Here is an 18,272-nt window from a genome sequence, read left to right as displayed (position 1 = left end):
GCAGAGTGCAGCAGCAGCAGCAGCGGCAGCAGCACGGTGCGCGGTGCGCGGTGCGCGCAAAGGTTCATGAGAGAGGGCTTGTGCGTTGGTTGACTTCCCCTTGCGTCCTGCTGCTGCTTGATATGTGCTTGACTTTGCCCTTCCCTGTCTGTTGCTTGGTGGCATTTCAGTCACAGGCTTGAGTCTTGAGTCTGATTGAGTCTACCTAGCTGCATGTATGATCAGTCACTACTCACAGCAACAGGTCAGACGTCGCCGTCCCTTTGATGTATCGGCGCTTTGCACGTCTTCGTCATTTGCAGGAACCTGACTTGCCTTCTCCACACAAAGCTGACCCCCTCTCCCAACCCATTGAAGTTGCAAGTCGTCAAGATCATCCTTGACGCGTCTTCACTCTGGCAGTCGCCCGATCATCGACATCATTTGCGCCGAGCCTTTGATACATTAGGTCGCAAAATACACGCAAGCATTCGTTTTTAAATACTCATTTGGTGTCGCTAAACACAAGAGCAGCCGCGCACCGAGAGGATCGTTGCCGTACGCGTTGGCCCAAACTGGACGCGCGGCCTTCATCCGCTTTCTGCGCTCATCCACCAACCATCAGGCAGCACAGCGTTGGGGCCTTTTGCTTCGAACATCTTATACAGCGGCTCCCTTTCACCATCGCCGGCCACATCGCAAGCCACGAGTACACTTCGCAAGGAAGGGCCTCCTTGACTTCGCTCCGCCGCCCGGCGAGTCCGCTAAGGCTTGAGGCCTTGGCGCAAAGCTTCAAACCATGGCAGGTTCAGTCATCGTGACTCCTACTACTCCCTTACCTTCCTCCGCCCATCCTCTTGCCACCAAAAGCAATGGTCAGCACTACACTCAATCAATAGCAGCACCTGTCGGATCAGATCCCCTGTCTCCCACAGCGGAGGATGAGGGTGAACCCGCAAAGCTAGCGAATGGCGCATCATCAAACAGAATCGCCCCTTCGTATCTGCAGGAGTCTGGCGATAAAGCGACCAATCCTGAAAAGCAAAATCGAAAGAGCGGCTGGATAGAACTCGACACTGCTGCACGACATCAGGACAGGCCCAAGATGTCTAGCAGCTCAAAGCAGGACAGGGCAAGACAGGAAGCTGAAGAATGGGGCACTACGGGCAATCGGAAACATCAGAGCGCCATCGGATATCCGTATAGCCCCAATGGCGAAGAGCCTGATGGCGAAGCCAAGGCCATTGAAGAGGTGAGTACTCGTGCAGATACTGGATCATGGGAATACGATCCTGGGAACACGATCCTGGGAATACGGGCAGGCTTTGGGCGGGCAGAGTGTTCGCGATGGCAGCTAGGCCGCACTTCCGGAGCTGTTGCACGTGTCTTCGCTCGGAGCCTGTTTGAAAAGGGGCAGCTTGATAGCGTTGATCAGCAAAAGAAGGGTGCATACATGAAGGGGCAACGTTACTCCGTCGCCGGGCTTGTGCTCCATGATCCCACAAGGTGTCATCTTTCTCTCGGCTTCTTTGATTTGTCGTCAAGAGTCTTCTGCCAGCACGCACTGATGCATCACATGAACCCGACAGAACCTCGAGCGCTGGGCCGCTGCAGAAAAGCAACGTCGCCGCGCTTTGCGTGCTTCAAGATCGACATCCCTGGTCGGCCCAGCATCCAACTCACCAACTACATCTCTGGCAAGGAGGATATCGACGCTTGGGCGCAAAACGTCCACCACGACCGGAGGTGTCACTGTCAACGGTCTCAATGGCATTTCGACATCCGAGTCGCCAATCTCTGGCGGTGCTGCGCTGTTGCGACGCGGGTCTAAAAGCGAGAGCATGAGCAGTGCGGAAGACGGCAGGGAGTCAGGTGACTCTTCCCAGCGTAGCCTCCGAGCTGTCAATTCCAACACCAGCGCAGGTTCTGCAAAGCGTCAGCTGGGTGATTCGATCGTAGAGGAGAGTGAGGCAGATTCTTTGCAAGGATCTTCCACACCATCATCGAGCGCGACGACGGAAGCCAAGGGCAAATGGAAAGCGAGCGAGAGCGACGGAGGCTGGTCAGTGCCACCCTCGGCTGCCGAGCAACGAAGACTGGCGTCAGACAATTACGATTCGGCAGCTGCAGCCGCCGCTGCAACTGCAAACGCTTCCCCAACAACTCCAAGTGGCAATCCGTTTGGGGATGAGAGCGAGGCGGCCGCCGCGCGAGATTCTCCCAACAAGGCACGGTCTCCTTCGCGGAGGAGAAACAGCGCGACGGATCAATCGCCAGGTCGCTCATACTCGCAATCGGGCAAAGCTACACCCCGCAGACCCATCGTCACTCCAGGCAGAGCGCCGAGCGTCCGATATCACGCGGAAAAGTCTGGCAAGTACGCACCAGCTATCGTAGCAACCGATATGGACGTAGCAGGCAGAGAAGCTGGCAATCCATTCATCGGGAAGGAGGAGGTAGAGGATGCATCTCGGAGCAGGTATGCGATGAGGGGCAGTGGAGCATACAGCAGCACCATCAATCGACCCGCGAGACAAGCGAGCGCTTCCGGACTGATGGAAGATCTAGTAGAAGAACCTAGCACGCCAACGAGTGCTGCGCCGAGTGCTGCCCAAGATCCCGAGAGGCGCACGAGTCAGCTGGCTCCTCCTCGCACTAGCACTTCTACGAGTCGTTTCAACGAGGTCGGACTGGATGAGGATGACGCTTGGAGCCCCACCATGGAGGAGCCGTCTGCTGATGCAGGACGCAATGCTCAGCCTAGAGCGGATCCGATCGAGAATGAAGGGCGCAGGAAACCTTGGTGGACGGAGCTGCTTTGTGGTTGCGGTCTCGCTCCTGGTGCTGACGACGAGCAGGTGAGTGTCAAGGCCCTCGCTCCAAAAGTCGCGCTACGTTTCTGCTGACGCCCGCCCATGCTGAACCGTTTGCAGACTGGCAAGACAGGACCGGAATAGTCTCTGAGCGCTCCACGCCGCTCAAACCCCACAACTTCTGCAATTGAATGTCGACTGGTCCGATTCAGCATCTCTCATCATCTTGCATCCACCACCTTCTGCCTTTCCCAAAGTTGCGGATATGTCTCTCGTCCCCCCCCGCATCCAGTGTCTCTAGTCTCCTGTAAGACAAGTCAGACATTTCGCAATCATCCATCGCCTCCTTTCCATTCAGCTCAAGCACTTGGGACAGAGGAACACATCGGCATTGACATTGTAATACGAGAATGACTCTGAACAAGCAGCGGCGTGCCACAACGAAGCAAGTGTCACAAGAACGTGTAGAGCTCATTTCTGACCCAGTCGTTGCGTTCGTCGGCCGGAAAATTGGGGTAAAAGGGTACCAAGCTGTCCTGCGCGCCGAGGTAGCAGCTGTTGTAGACGCGGATGTAGGGCTCTCTAACTTTTCGCGCGGGATGGACGATGCCTTGAAGGGTGTGATTGAGCAGGACACCAGGCCCCAGACTGACCCGCATAGCCTCAATGGCGTCCATGACGTTGCCAATGACGTGCGGCGACGTCTCGAAGATGTTGGGCCAGACGAGGTTCAACAAGTGTTGCATGCTGTCTTCTTGACCTAGACCGGCCGTGCCCAGGGCAATGTGCTTGACGATGGCTGCTGCCGTCTGTCGATGCACGGCGTCCCTATCCGTCAGCGCATCCTCCAAACACCCGACCACAGAGTAGACGTAATCCTTTGCCATCTCTCCGATGTACTCAAAGACGAAGCTGAGCGCTTTCAGACAGCCATTGCGGACGTTTAGATCGGGAGTGCGATACTCGTTCAGAATGGCGGGGATGGTCGTGAAGGGTCCACACGTTTCGGCAACAATCGCAATGGCGACTGTGCTGCACACTCTGCTTTGACGTTCTTGCACTCGCAGGTTGGTCAAAAGCACTTGCAGGACATCTTGAGGGCCAATGGCCTTGGCGATGTAGCCAAAGCTGTTGACGGCCTTGAAGAGGAATGGAAGCAACAGATGTGAGTCAGCATTAGTTCGGGCGTTATCGACCGCAAATTCTGCACTACTCACTGCTCGACGAATCGCTTTTTTGTGTGCCTTGAGAAGATCCAGCAGCTCAAAGCAGATACGCATCCACTCTCTAGCGCTAACAAATTCAGCGCCTCTGTCTGCGATACGACCGATCAAGTTGATGCTGGCTTCTTGCACCTTCTCGTGTCTGTTGCGCAGGATGGGAGTCATGCGCGGTAGGAGGTCCTTGATGGGCGGGCTCATCTGGGTCATGCCGACGACGTTGGCAATGGCAGCCTCAGCCTCGATGATGCTGGCCAAAGTCTCGGGAAACTCTTCACCCAGATGCTCGAAGAGCACGACTCCCAGCTTGGACAGCAGTGCGTCTTCGCCGCATTGCTTCACTACAATGGCTAGCTTTGTGGTAAGATCTGCAGCTTGCTGGCGCGTCTTGGCGTTCTTGTTGGTGAGACGCCACAAGACCGTCGAGACGATCTGAGTCAAGTAAGGTCGCACCCGTAGACCGAGAGCATTGACGACCACTCCGAAGCCATCGAGCATGACCTTGTCCTCGTTGGTCTGCTCCTGGAAGGCATAGATCAGCCCATCTACCAGTCGCGTCTCCAGTTGTTCGTCGATGTCTGCAGCGCCAAGATTGCCAATGACGTGCTGAATGGTCTCCATGCACATCTTGCGGAATGGCTCGCTTTCGTCCTTGAGTCCGTCCACGATGCGGCCAACGACGTCAGAGACTCCAACTTTGTTCGCAAGCTCGACGGTGGTCTCTACAACTTGACGATAATTGCGTCTGTCGAGCGCCATACGGCGAACCCAGAACGACTTGAAGAAGTCGGGCAGCAGATCATCACGCAGGAAAGCGCCCGTTACGCCGTCCGTCGCAGCGCACTGCTTGACCACCTTGAGCACAATCTTTTTCATCTCTTCGTCAGCGCTCTGAAACTCTCGGATGAGGGTTGGCGTAACTTCCTTGACGAAGTAGAGGGTCGTGTCAGAGTCCATAAGTGGGATGATGAAGCCGATAGCTTTCAGAAAAGCCGCCAGGCCTTTTCCACGGTGCTGACGAATACCGGTCCAAAGCGGCTTGAGTACATTCTCAAAGCTCTCGATACCGTACGGCGCAGCAGCTTCCGCAAGCGCAGCAAGAGCCAGCGCCGTCATGGTCTTGACTTTTTGCTGATCATCCTCTAGACCCTTCTCGACGCAGTCGACGAGATTTTTGAGGTGCGGCAAAACAGCACAGCCCATCATGATGGCAATCTGTTGAATGATCCGGATACCGGTGTGACGCGCTTGCCAACTCTTTTTACTGCGACAAACGGCTTTGAGAAATGGCAGCAAAGCCGGAATGCCCAATGCGGAAGCCACGACGCTGAAGGCTCGAGCTGTCGTGTTGCGCACGTACTCATCTACGTGATCCAAGTCAGGTCGCATCGTCGAAATCATGTGAGCAAGACCGGCCGCTTTCGACAGATTGGAGATGATCTCTCGGCCTTCCACGCGCGCGTAGTAGTCTTCGTCAATGAGAAGAGGCTCGATCACGACCAGAATCCGGTGGACGTATGGTCTGACGAGATCGTCGAGCTTGTACAGCACGCGGTCGATGACCTTGACGAGAAGGTGACGCTCTTGATCCTCGAGCGTGCGCTCCATCAGCAAAGGCAAGATCTTGTCGAAGAGCGGTCCCGCGCCAAATTCTCGCGCCTTGTCCGTGATTTGCCTCAGCGCTGTCTTACGCATAGCCGGCGTTCCGTTCTTGATCTTAAGTAAGAGGCGCATGATACGCCTTTCTTTCAGCTCCTCCATGCTCAAGCTCGGTTCATCATCACCACCAGACAGAATCTTCTTGAAGTAAGTCTGATCCTCTGCCTTGAAGAAAGCGAGTTGACCAACGCCAGGGATATCCGTTGGCAATTCCGGAGCCATTTCCTCGGCGAGCGCGCGCGACTGAGCTTCGTCCATCATCATGAAACCACCTCCGTCGCCTGGTGCAGGTGTGGCCATGAGCTTGCGGGCTGGTGTGCGAATGGGAGCGTAGTCGGCTGGTGGCGCAACGATTGTGTAACCTTCGCTGGGCAGCAATTGATCCAGATCTTCATCCGTGAGATACCTGTTCCTGGGATCAACTGCAAACGATCCATCCAGCAAGCCGCCAGCCACTGGCGTCTGCATGACGACGGATCCTGCCCCACCGTTGGTCGTGCCGACTGGTGTCTGATCCCACCTCGAGCGCTTGGGTGTCTCTCCGGGGCCAGCAGCATCGCCCGCCACTGGTGTCTGATCCCATCGAGATCTTCGCTTGCGGGGTGTTGCATCGGTTGGCCCCTCTCCCTCGCTGTATCCGCTGTCTGTGGGCTCGCGTGCGGTGGACACGTCGCTGGGCGCAGCATCCCACCGTCGCTTGCGGCCCACACGAGGTGTGGCGTCTGGCGCTTGAGCAGGAGGCGTCTTATCACCATCAAGCGCTTGACCGCCTCGTCCATTGAGCTCCTGCTTCTCTCTCTCCTTATCTGCTATGATTTTTCGCACTCTTTCTTCCTCCCTCTCAATTTCGGCCCTCCTCATTGCTTCTTTGTAGCCGCCTTCGCCCTCTCCTGCAAGGGCGTCGCTGCCCTTCTCCGATTCTAGATCGCGGTTGAACCTGCGTAGCTGGTAGTCGCTCTGCCTGCTCGCGATCTGCCGCTGCTTGGCAGCATCCTGAATGGGGTCCTCATCATCGTTGGCGTATTCGTGTAGAAGGTGTTGAGGCGCAGTAAAAGCGTCCAGCGGGTTCTTTCTTCTTCCTGCGCCTGACGTGTCATCCTCATCATCATCGCTAGTATCATGCGCATTTCCCCCAACATCTATCTCGTTCACGTAATCCGACTTCTTGCGGCCTCCATAGACATCCGGATCTCCAGCTGTCGCTTTGCCAAAAGCTGCTTTGTCCTTTGAAGTGGCAGCTGCTGCTTGGCGTGCCGCCTGAAGCTCCCGGATCTGCGTCTCCTCGTCGTCGGCCATTGCGGTTCGACTTGTGTGTGGACGAGAGCAGCTATGCCGGCCTGATGTTCGCGCAGCAGATCTGTATGTATGTGCGTTAGAAGGAAAGGGTAGCGCAGACTGTCGATTGAAGATGGTGGCAGTAAAGGAGAATTATCGACTGAGCATAAATGACACACTTAGTATGGTGGCCGATTCCAGTCGACGAATACCGGGTGCTGCGCGCCACCTGAGGCTGAAGTCACGTGACTCTCGACGATCTCGATTTTCGCATCGTTCGAGGTGTCCCTTTCCAACCAGCAAATGTGATCCTGGTGAGCGCTTTCGCATCCGACACCAGCGGTTGAGTCAATTACAAACCAAAATCACTCAAAGGTGTCTGTGTGAGCTTCGAGCGCGTCAAATGCTGCTGCTGTTGACCAGCGGCAGTCACGAGCGCTTCACAGTTGACTAGCCTTAGCGCGCATTTCATATATTCAGAGCCAGCAGGTGTATTCGCGATTGCCACGGTAACCCTGGGCAAGCACTCTGTGGCGCGAACGGAAACGGTCAAAAGGTTCGATTGTCTGTCTGCTCGGCGTCTTGCTGCATCAACATCGTCGTCCCTAGGTCTAGCTTGTGAGGTCTAGTTGGATGCGCCACTTTCATGCGATCCGGTGTGTCGCTGATGTGCCCGAACCTGAGACGTCTCACCTGCAGAGCGAAGCTTGCCGGTCATAGATCTGGTCACAGGACGTCCATACTCGACTCGGCCGTCGACGGGCACCACGAGTCAGTAGCAGGGGACCATCTCTTGAACTCGTTCGTTTTAAGATCCTTGATCACTTGTCGAAGGCCGTGTCTCTGAGCATCGTCCGACTTGCGTGCCACAGGACGAGGAACTCTGCTGTTCAGCGAGTGATTCGCAATCGGGAGATAGTCCAAGTTCTTGACTCACTGCAATTTTTGAGGTAACCTCGGTAGCGCGCAGGTTGTAGCCCTTTCCAAACATGGTCGTGAACCCCTTGGTAGGATGCGCCTCGAATTGAACGACGTTCTGATCATTTAACCAAGCGACCGAGTGATTCTCTGGGAGCTGCGCGATTGTCAAGAGTATCAGCCTCCAAGCATCGTCAAGATCGTCGTCCTACGTGTCAGGCGCAAGTGCACTCACATGCATGTTGAGTCGCTTTTGCAGGGACTGTCGGCCTGCTTTCGCTGCTCCAGCATCTTGGACAGCAGTGGCCAACAAAACGGTGCAAAGCAGAGCGATGGATCCAGCGTACAGCGAGGGCCACATCTTCACCAGCAGACGTGTGTGGAAAAGGTGATCTCCTCGAGTCTTCTGTCAATTTTAATTGAGGAAGGGCTGATGAAGTACTGAAAGGCTAGAAAGGATGCGGATAGCAAGATCGGTGAGCTCGTCGGCAAATACAGAAGGGGACAAGCTAGGGCAGTACATTTGTACGTTATAACCTCGAAAAGACACGCTTGACCTAGCCCCGCATCAAGCGACGAAGCAGCTGGTCACTTTGCCACTGATCGCACTGTGCTTCGCCTTGCCTGTTGCTGGAAGCAAGACTGAATTTAGTGCCATTTCCGCGCGCACTGTGTACGGTGTCACCATCCGCATGAAAGCGCATCCTAACAAAATACACTGATGTGCCAGCGGAGGTGGCTGAATTGCCAAACGGTGCCTTTGCCTTCCTGCGAGTCACTGAGTGTTGAGACGCCAAGGTCGAGACGAGTGGCGCCAACTTTGGCGTTACTCACACTCCGCACTCTGTGCCGAGACACACTTAGAGTCAAGCAGCAACAGCTGTATGTGAGCCTGAGGCACTGGACTTGCGATCTCCTCACCATGTATATAGATCTCGAGAGCGACGCAGCGTTGCGGGAGGCGGCGGCGGCGCGGCACGTGCCATTGGCGGAAGAAAAGACTGAATTCACATGCCTCGTAGCCGCTCGCTCTTCGAGAGAACTCATGCAATCCGGTAGAAATCCGGCAGAGAAGAGCAAGAAAAGCAGGTGACTATTGAAATTTGCCCTCGTGGCTTGATGTCGTGAAGAAGTCAGGTTTGCTTGCAGGTGACGTGGAAATATGATGTAGAGGTGATCACGCATAGGGTGGCAAATCACTCGCTTCAAACGGCAGTGGCGCTCGTGGGCGGAGAGTCTCCTCGGCGGACGACACTTTGCCACCATTCCGAGGGCAGATCGAGCGGGGTTGCATTCCCGATCCGCATTACCATTCGGTCTTTGGATCTTTAAGAAATTCCTCATATTCTTGTCGATTGAAGAGGGAGAGTTCCGTCTCGTTTTCTGCGTCGCTCCGCCAGAATAAGAGCCATTAAAGGTTGTCCAAGTCAGCATCTAAGAAGGCGTCGAGCTTTCTGCAAGAACGTCTGCGAGGCAAGCACGCCATGGCTGGCCCGGGTCGCTGGGCGCGCAGAGCCAATTTGTAAAAGACGGGTCTGTGGATCAAACTCACGGCAGCCTAAATCGGCGAGAGGCACTTCCTCTTTGTCGCCATCCAGCACCCACTCTGGTCTGTCTAAGTTGATGATGAGGTTGGACGTCTTGGTGAAGTGCGCATGTGTGTAGACCTTCATGGTGTCTAGCAATGTGAGTGCGATGCAGGATGATTAGCAAGCACTTCTCACGATCTCCGCACTGGAGTCATCAGTCCGTAGCCTTGACTGACCAAGCTTTCCCGCTGCACTTCTGACCGTCTTCATGTCCACCCTCTTGCCGATCTCGACCTTGACAATCTCTTTCAACCGCTTTACATTCAAAGTCGTAAGATCCAAGTTATCAAGCACCAAATTTCTACTTGCCCTGAAAGGAAATGACTTGATGATCCTGATGGTTAGGACTGCGGATGTAAGAGGCCTCAGAGAAGTGGTGACTGATGTTGGTTCGTCATCGTTCTGAGGCGAGAACGCGTAGAAGCCCGAAGGTAAGAGACGTGGACCTGAAGGCGTGCTTTCTCCTTTTGACGAAGCAAGCTGCGCCGTTTGCTCCGCTGTGGGGAGCAGCGAGGCTGCGTCAGACTTGGTCTGCTCCGCCATACTATCAGCTCCAGCCGGTTCTAAGGCTGCCTCAAAGGACCCTGAACACTGCCAATGGCACCAGATAAAGTGCGCGACCCTCCGCTCTGAACCGGAGGTGCCCTGGGATGGGCTGCGTGCGAAGTCCTTCCTTGCTAGCCGGTGGTGCCAGACCTTTTGCGCAATGATGCGAGCAAGGATACCTTGTGTGCTTCAGGTATCTCCGAGATAAAAGGACTAAGCCTAGCGACCTGACGTGATGGTGGTGGTGCGGCGCGAACGACGCTGCTTTGTCCAACCTCAAGGAACGTAATTTTGAGTGGACGGCGCGGAAAAAAAGCCGCACAGCCTTTTGACACGTGAGGAAGCAGCATGCATGCACGTCAGAGTTCGTAAGATCCCTGCGAAGGACAAAACCAATTCTCATCTTACCCGCCTCTTACATCAACAATCAACAATGGATTCACACCTGTCGGCATCCCAACTTCGAGGATCTACTCTCGACTGTGCTTTCTACTCGCGTCGGATCTGTCCAGGACAAAGTTTCTTGATCGGACACAACCTGGCTAGCACGCCCGCAGCAGCGCGTTTTGGTAATGGCACGATCAGAGATGCGCTCCTCGGCCCTGGAGCTGAGGCCCATCGAATATCGATTCGGCTCTTTGGCGCACATAGACGGATCCGCAAGCTTCTCGTTCGGAGCTGAGCTGGTTACATTAGCTGGAGTCAGAGGTCCATCCGAAGTCCGCATACGGGACGAGCTCACAGACAAAGGCACCTTGGAGATCCTCTTTCAACCTTTGGGAAGTCCTGCTGCTCTACCCGCCACGAGCCTGGCAGCATCTCTGAGGTCACTATTCTCGGGCATCATCAGGCTGAATGTGTACCCACGAACGCTGGTACAAATCAATTTGCAGACTTGCTCGGTCCCACTCGAGCCTCATCGACCTCCTACGGAAGAAGAGAACGATAAGCTTTTGCCTCCGCACCCGGATGCTCCCATCTCTGCACCCGAGAAATCAGCCCTCATCAACGCTAGCATGGCAGGCCTCATAGATGCAGGCGTAGAGTGCAGAGCTACAGTCACCAGTGTCAGTCTGGCTTGTCTGCCTCGGAGAAAGGCCAAGGAGCTGAGAGAGAACAGAAGAGCTTGGAGAGCTGGTGAAGTGGATGTCACCCAAGAGGATGATGAGATGGAGGAAGGCGATGAGTCGTGAGTTCTAGCTACAGCGATCCCATGAATTGCCTGAGATGTATGCGCCATAAGACTGACCCACGAGCTCATCGAGCGTACAACAGCACGATTTTGCTCGACCCTACCCCCGCCGAGCTGAGATGGGCGACTAGCAACCATGTCTTTGCGTTTGCATTTTCTGGCTACTCACCCCAAAATCCAGGCCAAGTACTTACCGAGCTGGTGTTTGCGGAAAGCTCGGGGCGTGCAGAGTGGTTGAAGGTGAGTGTGACGGCTGGGGTACCAGGCGAAGTCTCCTTGTGTGCAAGCTCCGTCTACTGAACCGACAACATGCGCAATCCTTGCAATCTCATAGCACAAAGAGGTCATATCCTTGGCTAGGGAGGCGGCGCAATCTGTTCTCTCCGTGTTACGACAAACATGCCGGAAGAATGCGACAGAAACATGATTGAGACGCCATGCATTGCTGAAGCTGAGGCAGTATCTGCCAAAGGTGCCTGTTTCCTCGCCGAGCTTCCATTCCCTTGGCCGGCAGTCGTAGAGTAAGCAGCCATCCACATCTGCAGCCTCACTGTAAGCATCGGGAAATAATGGCGCGACTACGCCAGGTCTAGTCATGTTTCGCTTTCACAATGCGGTCAACGGTGCTCAAAAGCATTCAATTCTAGATCATCCTTATCCCCTTGAAGCTGCTCAGACTCGGTGCCTCGGTCACCGACTCGCCGATCAGCCCGGACCTTGAAGAAAATTCGACGACCTCTACAGCGTCTCTATGACCCCCTGCCACTGCGTCCACCTGCAGGACGCATCTTCGCTTCTGAACACGCGCCCGGACTTTGCGAGAGGTTAGATCGAAAGACTGTCAACTTTCCTCGAGAGTTGCACAGGCGCGTTTCTGACGCGTCAGAGCGCACAGGTGCCAAACCCACCTAGCTTGCTCACCTTAGAGCCAACGCCCAAGCGAAGGCCCAGATGAGTCTCGTGAGTTGGATCCACTGCTCTGGCTAGTGCTCCGACTTCTCGCTCCGCCGGGCGGCGCAGCGCTCGAACTGGCTCCGGCCGTCGAGGGTCCCGGCTGAGCTAAGGACAACCCGGCACCGTCAAACTGTTCTTGGCCCTGTCGGTGCCCTTGTAGGACCAAAGTCTGGCGTCTGCGATTACGATGGGCAGCCTCATCGATTGTCAGTGTGCGAGCGCTCCGCGCAGGGCGGCCTCCAATGTTGGACGCAGGCTGCGTTCCATCCTGCCAGATTGGCTCCCATTTGCCAGTAGCAGAGTTGTATGAAGTGTAACTCTGCCTGCCCGAAAGACCTGACCGAGTGAGTACAAAATTATGTCTCGCCATGTCGTCGAGCTGGTGAGAGAAAGAAGACGAGGTTCGGCGCATCAGTCACACGCAGTTACCGAGGCCAGGTGCTCCTATCGGACTCACAACTTTATGCAACTTCTCCCTTTCTCCTGGAATCCTCTGGCCATACGGAACGGATGCAGAATCGAAGTCTACGCCATTAAAGCGGATGAAGCCTCGCTGAGGGTGCCATCTGTGGACTGCCTCTCTGGTATTGGGGTCATGCCAGTTCAAGGCCTTGCCCTGGCCGATGTTCTGGTTGCTCAAAAAAGATACGTCTGTCAGAGGAAGGGCTAAAATTTGTTCTCATCGATCGTATCGAACACTGACAAACCAGTCTAGGCTGCGGACAGCGAAAGACGATGGAGGAAATGCAGGGAAGCGCGAGGCCTGCTCGATGAGCTCATCATCTGTTCGAAGTTCTGAGTACAACTTCGCGCCTACCTTGGGTGCCTATAGAGTCCGCCTGCCATCGACGGCCCTCTCGAGCCAGAACTGCTTCCAGGCTCAAGTAAATTCAGGGTGCGAGCCGCACGCGACTCTTCGGAAGACGAGCTTGAGCTCGAGCTACGGCTCCCGCTTGCGGGCACCACGTCACGAGGTGGAGACCAATACCGAACGCCAAGTGCTTCAAGGGCCTGCCTCATCTCTCTGACACCGTCGGGCACGTCGCCCGATCCCAGGCAAGTAGTCCCGAAAAGGAGCACGCCCAGCTGTGCAAGTAGTGCGGCAAGACGGAAGCGTGCTTGAAGCATTGCGAGCCGTGAATGCCCAAGCCTGACAAGCCTGGACCGGATGCCGAATAGGGTGCTGCGCGAAGCCACAAGGACTTCTACTCGTTGTGTTACAATGGCAATGACGCGGCGTGGGAAAAGGACGAGCCTCCAGATTTGCTAGGAGTAGGTCAAGATATCACCTTGTAGGTGAGCACCAGCGGATAATTCTTAGCAATTTTTTCAAGGGAAGTGCTGCGAAAGCTTGAAGTGTTGAACTTGCTGTAGCGAAGGTGAGACAAGAGCCAGCTCTGATCTGAGGGAAGACAAAAGCTGAGACATGCGTTCAATCTTGCCCATTAAATACGTTTCACAGAATGAGACACACAGAAGCTGGAAACAGCAAATATGTTACCGAAACGGGACGCGCTTTGAGGAACTCTTTGACGTGGTCCCGAAAGCGCTTTTTTTGCGTCGGCAATCTGCTCAACACACCCCACTGTCTGTGTCTAAAACACACAGAGGCACCTCAAACACGCGGCTGCCATCACGCCTGCAGCATACATAGCCCTGAGCTATGTCTAGGCTCGGTGTGGAAGTGAGAGAGGCGCGGGGCTTTGGAAACCAACAGCATTGGAGAAGAGGGGTGCTTTGGTAATACAAACCCTCAGAGCCTGTCCACGCGTAACAACGCGCGACGTTCAAGTTTTGTTACGTGTGTGAGAGCTTCTTGTTATTGTCGTCGATCTATCTGTTTTGCAGACTCGACAACCTTCCAGAACAGGAACAACAACAAACGAGAAACAGGATTGCAATAGGACCAAAACACTCCCCTGCCCTTTTCAGAGGCGGCCCTCCACGCTTGCGGAAAACCCCGGACGCACAATGCTGGAGCAAACACCGCTCCGCAAAAGCAATGTTGGCTCGCGGCAGAATCAATGTTTATTTTACGACGACCTCATCGGGCCTCTCAAGCACGAAAGGATCTTTGTTGTCGAAGCCGCAGCTAATGAAGTCCTCTATCTATTCAACCGGTACCCATAGGTCCGCACTGATCAGCCGGAACTGCCGCTTTTGGTGATGGCGCAACGTAGGAACACTCCGAGCAAGGGACTGTTCCAAAAGGCAGCATCAGCATGATTCTCACGCGTGCCGTACCCGGACGATCTTCTCGCTTTCAACTTTTGAAGTTTGCCGTGTCTGCATTGCACCGCGAAGAGATGGCAGCGTGATGAAAAGCAACATTGAATTTCGATGATCATCTCGCGTGCAAATTCTCTCTCCTCTCCTCCCCTCTTCCTCCAGCATCCAATGCCATCGCACGATGCTACAATACTCCGTTCTGACGATACAGCCAATCTGTCTTCCCACAATTCGGATCCACCTCGTTGGGGCCAGCAAGCCTGCTAAGCAGGCCGCCATCCGCCACTACCGTCGCCACTGGAGCTGGAACTACGGCTTTGACGACCGCTCGGCAGATTGACCGCTCCACTAGGTCCAGCGCCAGACGACTGGCCGGGGCGTAGCGACGGGCCTGCTCCTTCGCTGGAAAGCAGGCGGTTGGTCACGCGTCTGCGTGAGCGGGGCACTGGATCGATCGCAGGGTTCACACTGGAGTCAAGGGTAGGAATGTGTCCCTGTGGAGGAGCAGAAGAGCTGCCCGTATCCCACCCTGCGGGTTCCCACCTATCATTCGCGACGTCGTAGGTTTGATACCTTTGCACACCAACGCGTGAAGAGCGCGTTACGATGTAACCTTTCTCTCTCATGTCTTTGAGCTGTCATTGACACGTGAGCGGCGAGGGATCGCATGTCGAAGGACAAATGAGTCTGATGTGAGCAAACTGCCAGCTCGGCTCACGTTCCTGAGCCCCGTACTTACCGCCTGGTCCAATCGTTCCCTCTCATTTGGCAAGCGGCCACCGTGTGGTGCGTTGCCCGGGTCAATATACCTGCCATTCCACGTCGTGAAGCCCATCGAAGGAGCCCAACGATGCATGACTCGGCGAGTCTGGGGTTCGTGCCAGTTGAGTAACATACTTGAACCGAGTTTCTATGCACAGGCAAAGATATGTCAGCATCTAGGTCAAGCGTGAGCTCGTTGCTATGTTGGGCAGCAGGAACAGATGAACCTACCATCCAATCATCGCTGAATGAATGCAAGGTCCGACGGCAAGGAATCGTCAGCGATCAGAGATGGACACGAGCGGCCTTCGTGAACTCACGGAGCCTTGTACAGAGGGTTATCGGCCGTACGGATTCGTGGCGCCTCACCGGATGAAGTGGCTCCTGGGTGAGCAACATTTTGAAGGGGATGCGAAGCACGCGCGGTTTCAGAGGACGAGCTTCCTCCTGCACTGAGCAGACCCTCCGGTGGAGACCATCCTTGCTTATCAAGGAGCGCCTCCATGATTCGGCGCATGTCTGGAGGATCGCCAGCAGCGCGACACACTCCGGCAGACAAGAGAAGAATGTTGGCGACGCATGCGATCACTGCAAAGAGCACACGTCCGCGCAGCATGCTGATACTAGGAGTCACCGCTAAGCGTTCGGAGAGGATTAAAGTGTTTTGAAAGAGGAACAGACTCGATATCTTGCGGTGGACATACACGCAATGTCGTGCGTGACAATCGATGGAAGCAAAAGCGATTGTAGCAGAAGAGCTAAGCAAAGTCAAGTCGTGAGCGCGAAGAGAGCCAGCTCTGTTCTGAGGGAGGGGGAAAGCGAAGACAATCGACTACGCGCACTGTTGCTTGTTATATGGGTCTCAGCGCTGGACAGCGGACGCCAAAGCTACGTCGAAGATCGTCTCGACCGAGGTCTGACGCTGACGGACGCCAGTCACAACATCCTCCGCAGGCCTAATGTAAATACCGCGGTCGGAGCTGGAGCGCCTCAATAGTGCGGCAGGGATACGCCATCCCTTGAATTGCGCAGCTCTCCAGCGCACGTCAAAACAACCGTGACGGCTTGAGGCGGCTCCGTTTGCCAGCGACGTTGTTTTCACGCATCACGTCGGCCAACCACATAAAAGCGACGTAAATCCGCATCACAAATGCCATGATGTGACTTGTCCGAGTGCCGTCGATATACCGCACGGAGCTTGACTCTGTTGTCGACGGTTTGAGAGTGTCATAACGGACGCCATGTATAAGATACCTTCAACAGTTTGATGCTGGCGCATCGATACTCTAATTGAACTGGCGGCAGCAAAGAGAGCGCGCGCAATCGTCAAATTTCTAGCGTAAAGGCGTTTCAAATCACCTCGCTAGCCGTTCGTAGGCCCTGACTCCCGCAAACAAGCCAAGTGCCAAAGTGCCAACACCAAGGACAGCAACACCATCCTCGACCACTTTTGCTTGCCTCCTCTCTCTATCTCTAGCTTGTGAGTAGGGCAGATTGGAAAAGGTGACCATGGAGTATAGGCTTGACCATATTGATCGGGGCAGAATACTCATCAACACCGTGTCTAACGCTTTGCGCAGCAGATACGTCCGCGAAATGACTGTTGTGTGACAAGCGCGTCAAGGATATCAAGAGCGTCAAGCATAGGGTAAGCAACAACGAGGAACCTCGCAAAGTCGAAGCTTGATGCAGACCCTGGAAGGCACCGCAAGCACCCGCAACTCACCCTTGCTTGACATTTCCTTGTAGTTGTTCTTAGCCAGCTCGCAGATCGCCACCAGGTCGTCGTGTCTGGTGTTGGAGTACTCGGCGAGGGCAGACCCTAGGGCGCGCTTCGCATCGGACGTCCCATGGGCGACGTCGGCGCCATTTCTTTGGCGAGAAGAATGCTTGTCTATGAGTTGCAGGAGAACCCGCACATCCTCAAAGCCACAATTCAAGCCTTGTCCGTAGAACGGTAGCATGGCATGAGCCGCATCGCCAATGAAGATGGCCTTGTCGGCGTAGTGGTACGGTTTCGCTTTGACGCTAGCCAAAGGACTAGGCTTGCGAGACAAAATGTCCTTCACGATAGCCTGTCGACCGATCAAAGGCAGCGCATCCGCAAAGTGTTGCTCGAAGAAGGCAATGGTGGATGTGGGGTCGGAGAGATGATGCTCGAAGATGTCAGCGGGGGCAAAGAGGGTGCAGGTAAAGGTCTTGTCGGGATTGGGAAGAGCGATGAGCATAAAGCTGTGTCGTGGCCAAATGTGAAGATGATGTGGATCGATGACGAAACCTCCTTCCAGGCTCGCTTGGCCCGGCTTGGCTGCTGGCATGGATAGCTCGACGTACAAAGAGTCGATGTATTCCCTCGCGAAATCCAAAGTGGTCGCTCGAGCCACGCTGTCCCTCACAGCCGAATGCATCCCATCGCATCCGACCACCAGATCTGCCGCGCGTGCTCCATGTGCTCCAGCAAAGGTGAGCTGCGCCGGTTGCGCATCCAGGTCCAATGCCCTCAGCTTGTGCCCATACACCACCTCCACTCTTGCGTGCTTTTGCGCTCGTTCTAGCAACAACCTGTTCAACCTGGCTCTATCTACCGAGTGTATGCATTCTCCCTCTGCTCCATACCTCTGACTCTGCTGGTCTCCTCGTTGCGAATGGATCATTCTTCCTCGCATAGGTACAGCGCGAGCCAGAACATCGCTTGCCAGCGACTCGCTCACGCTGCTCAGACCGGCCAGACCTCGAGTAGAGATGGCAAGGTTGATACTTCGAAGCGACGGGGCTTGCGCTTCCGCCTCGCTCCGACTTTCGTACATTGTCACTTGAAACCCTCGTTCGGCCAATCCTAGAGCGGCGAGACAGCCAACAGGACCTCCTCCGATGATCGCAGCTGTGCTCGTCTGGCTGCTAGATGCAGAAGTGGACGCCATGGTGAAAGGGTTTCTAGAACAAATCGAGACTTGCGACGTGCCGCAGATCAAACATTGGACGTTGAGGCGTGCGTGGTGGAAACGAGGCAAGAGAATGGGCAAAGGCGCGCAACGTTTGATCTCACGCAAATGAGCTGATCAAACAAACCAGACGGCAAGGCTAGCGAGGGATCGGTCCCAACAAAATCACGAATGCAGGTGCCCGCGAGGCAATC

The 18,272-nt window shown here is 55.0% G+C and overlaps 8 protein-coding genes across 8 annotated transcripts; 2 read left to right on the top strand and 6 right to left on the bottom strand.

Annotated features, from left to right (window-relative positions):
* The first annotated feature begins 1,556 nt into the window (after window positions 1-1,556).
* On the top strand, window positions 1,557-3,090 carry IE81DRAFT_7566 (hypothetical protein). Its single transcript, XM_025517609.1, has 2 exons — window positions 1,557-2,837; window positions 2,913-3,090. Exons 1-2 carry the CDS (start codon window positions 1,821-1,823, stop codon window positions 2,934-2,936), a joined length of 1,041 nt encoding a protein of 346 aa, XP_025373577.1. The 5' UTR covers window positions 1,557-1,820; the 3' UTR covers window positions 2,937-3,090.
* On the bottom strand, window positions 3,037-7,083 carry IE81DRAFT_296382 (ARM repeat-containing protein). Its single transcript, XM_025512137.1, has 2 exons — window positions 4,010-7,083; window positions 3,037-3,931 (listed from the first exon to the last, which is right to left on the bottom strand). Exons 1-2 carry the CDS (start codon window positions 6,965-6,967, stop codon window positions 3,245-3,247), a joined length of 3,645 nt encoding a protein of 1,214 aa, XP_025373576.1. The 5' UTR covers window positions 6,968-7,083; the 3' UTR covers window positions 3,037-3,244.
* Window positions 7,084-7,450: 367 nt separating this feature from the next.
* IE81DRAFT_319327 (hypothetical protein) lies at window positions 7,451-8,460 on the bottom strand. The gene is made up of 3 exons (XM_025512691.1): window positions 8,100-8,460; window positions 7,884-8,021; window positions 7,451-7,804 (listed from the first exon to the last, which is right to left on the bottom strand). The coding sequence occupies exons 1-3, from the start codon at window positions 8,223-8,225 to the stop codon at window positions 7,673-7,675; spliced, it is 396 nt and encodes a 131-aa protein (XP_025373575.1). The 5' UTR covers window positions 8,226-8,460; the 3' UTR covers window positions 7,451-7,672.
* A 325-nt stretch (window positions 8,461-8,785) lies between these two features.
* IE81DRAFT_319326 (hypothetical protein) lies at window positions 8,786-10,245 on the bottom strand. The gene is made up of 3 exons (XM_025512690.1): window positions 9,630-10,245; window positions 9,417-9,542; window positions 8,786-9,247 (listed from the first exon to the last, which is right to left on the bottom strand). Exons 1-3 carry the CDS (start codon window positions 9,994-9,996, stop codon window positions 9,171-9,173), a joined length of 570 nt encoding a protein of 189 aa, XP_025373574.1. The 5' UTR covers window positions 9,997-10,245; the 3' UTR covers window positions 8,786-9,170.
* Window positions 10,246-10,413: 168 nt separating this feature from the next.
* Window positions 10,414-11,866, top strand: IE81DRAFT_7415 (hypothetical protein). The gene is made up of 3 exons (XM_025517595.1): window positions 10,414-11,188; window positions 11,275-11,431; window positions 11,526-11,866. The coding sequence occupies exons 1-3, from the start codon at window positions 10,572-10,574 to the stop codon at window positions 11,616-11,618; spliced, it is 867 nt and encodes a 288-aa protein (XP_025373573.1). The 5' UTR covers window positions 10,414-10,571; the 3' UTR covers window positions 11,619-11,866.
* A 247-nt stretch (window positions 11,867-12,113) lies between these two features.
* Window positions 12,114-13,273, bottom strand: IE81DRAFT_344022 (hypothetical protein; the record flags this gene model as incomplete). The annotated part of the gene is made up of 4 exons (XM_025515760.1): window positions 12,114-12,524; window positions 12,603-12,773; window positions 12,849-12,861; window positions 12,963-13,273. The coding sequence occupies 4 exons, from the start codon at window positions 13,271-13,273 to the stop codon at window positions 12,114-12,116; spliced, it is 906 nt and encodes a 301-aa protein (XP_025373572.1).
* Window positions 13,274-14,494: 1,221 nt separating this feature from the next.
* On the bottom strand, window positions 14,495-15,076 carry IE81DRAFT_319322 (hypothetical protein). The gene has a single exon (XM_025512689.1). The coding sequence runs from the start codon at window positions 14,998-15,000 to the stop codon at window positions 14,638-14,640; it is 363 nt and encodes a 120-aa protein (XP_025373571.1). The 5' UTR covers window positions 15,001-15,076; the 3' UTR covers window positions 14,495-14,637.
* Window positions 15,077-16,578: 1,502 nt separating this feature from the next.
* IE81DRAFT_271896 (FAD/NAD(P)-binding domain-containing protein) lies at window positions 16,579-18,015 on the bottom strand (the record flags this gene model as incomplete). The annotated part of the gene is made up of 3 exons (XM_025511413.1): window positions 16,579-16,736; window positions 16,863-16,941; window positions 16,996-18,015. Coding segments are annotated over 3 exons (1,257 nt in total), but the record flags the coding sequence as incomplete, so codon positions are not given.
* Window positions 18,016-18,272: the final 257 nt, after the last annotated feature.

This window comes from Ceraceosorus guamensis (genome assembly GCF_003144195.1).
Source record: "Ceraceosorus guamensis strain MCA 4658 unplaced genomic scaffold IE81scaffold_1, whole genome shotgun sequence".
NCBI classification, from domain to species: domain Eukaryota; kingdom Fungi; phylum Basidiomycota; class Exobasidiomycetes; order Ceraceosorales; family Ceraceosoraceae; genus Ceraceosorus; species Ceraceosorus guamensis.
This window is presented reverse-complemented; position numbering and strand designations above follow the sequence as displayed.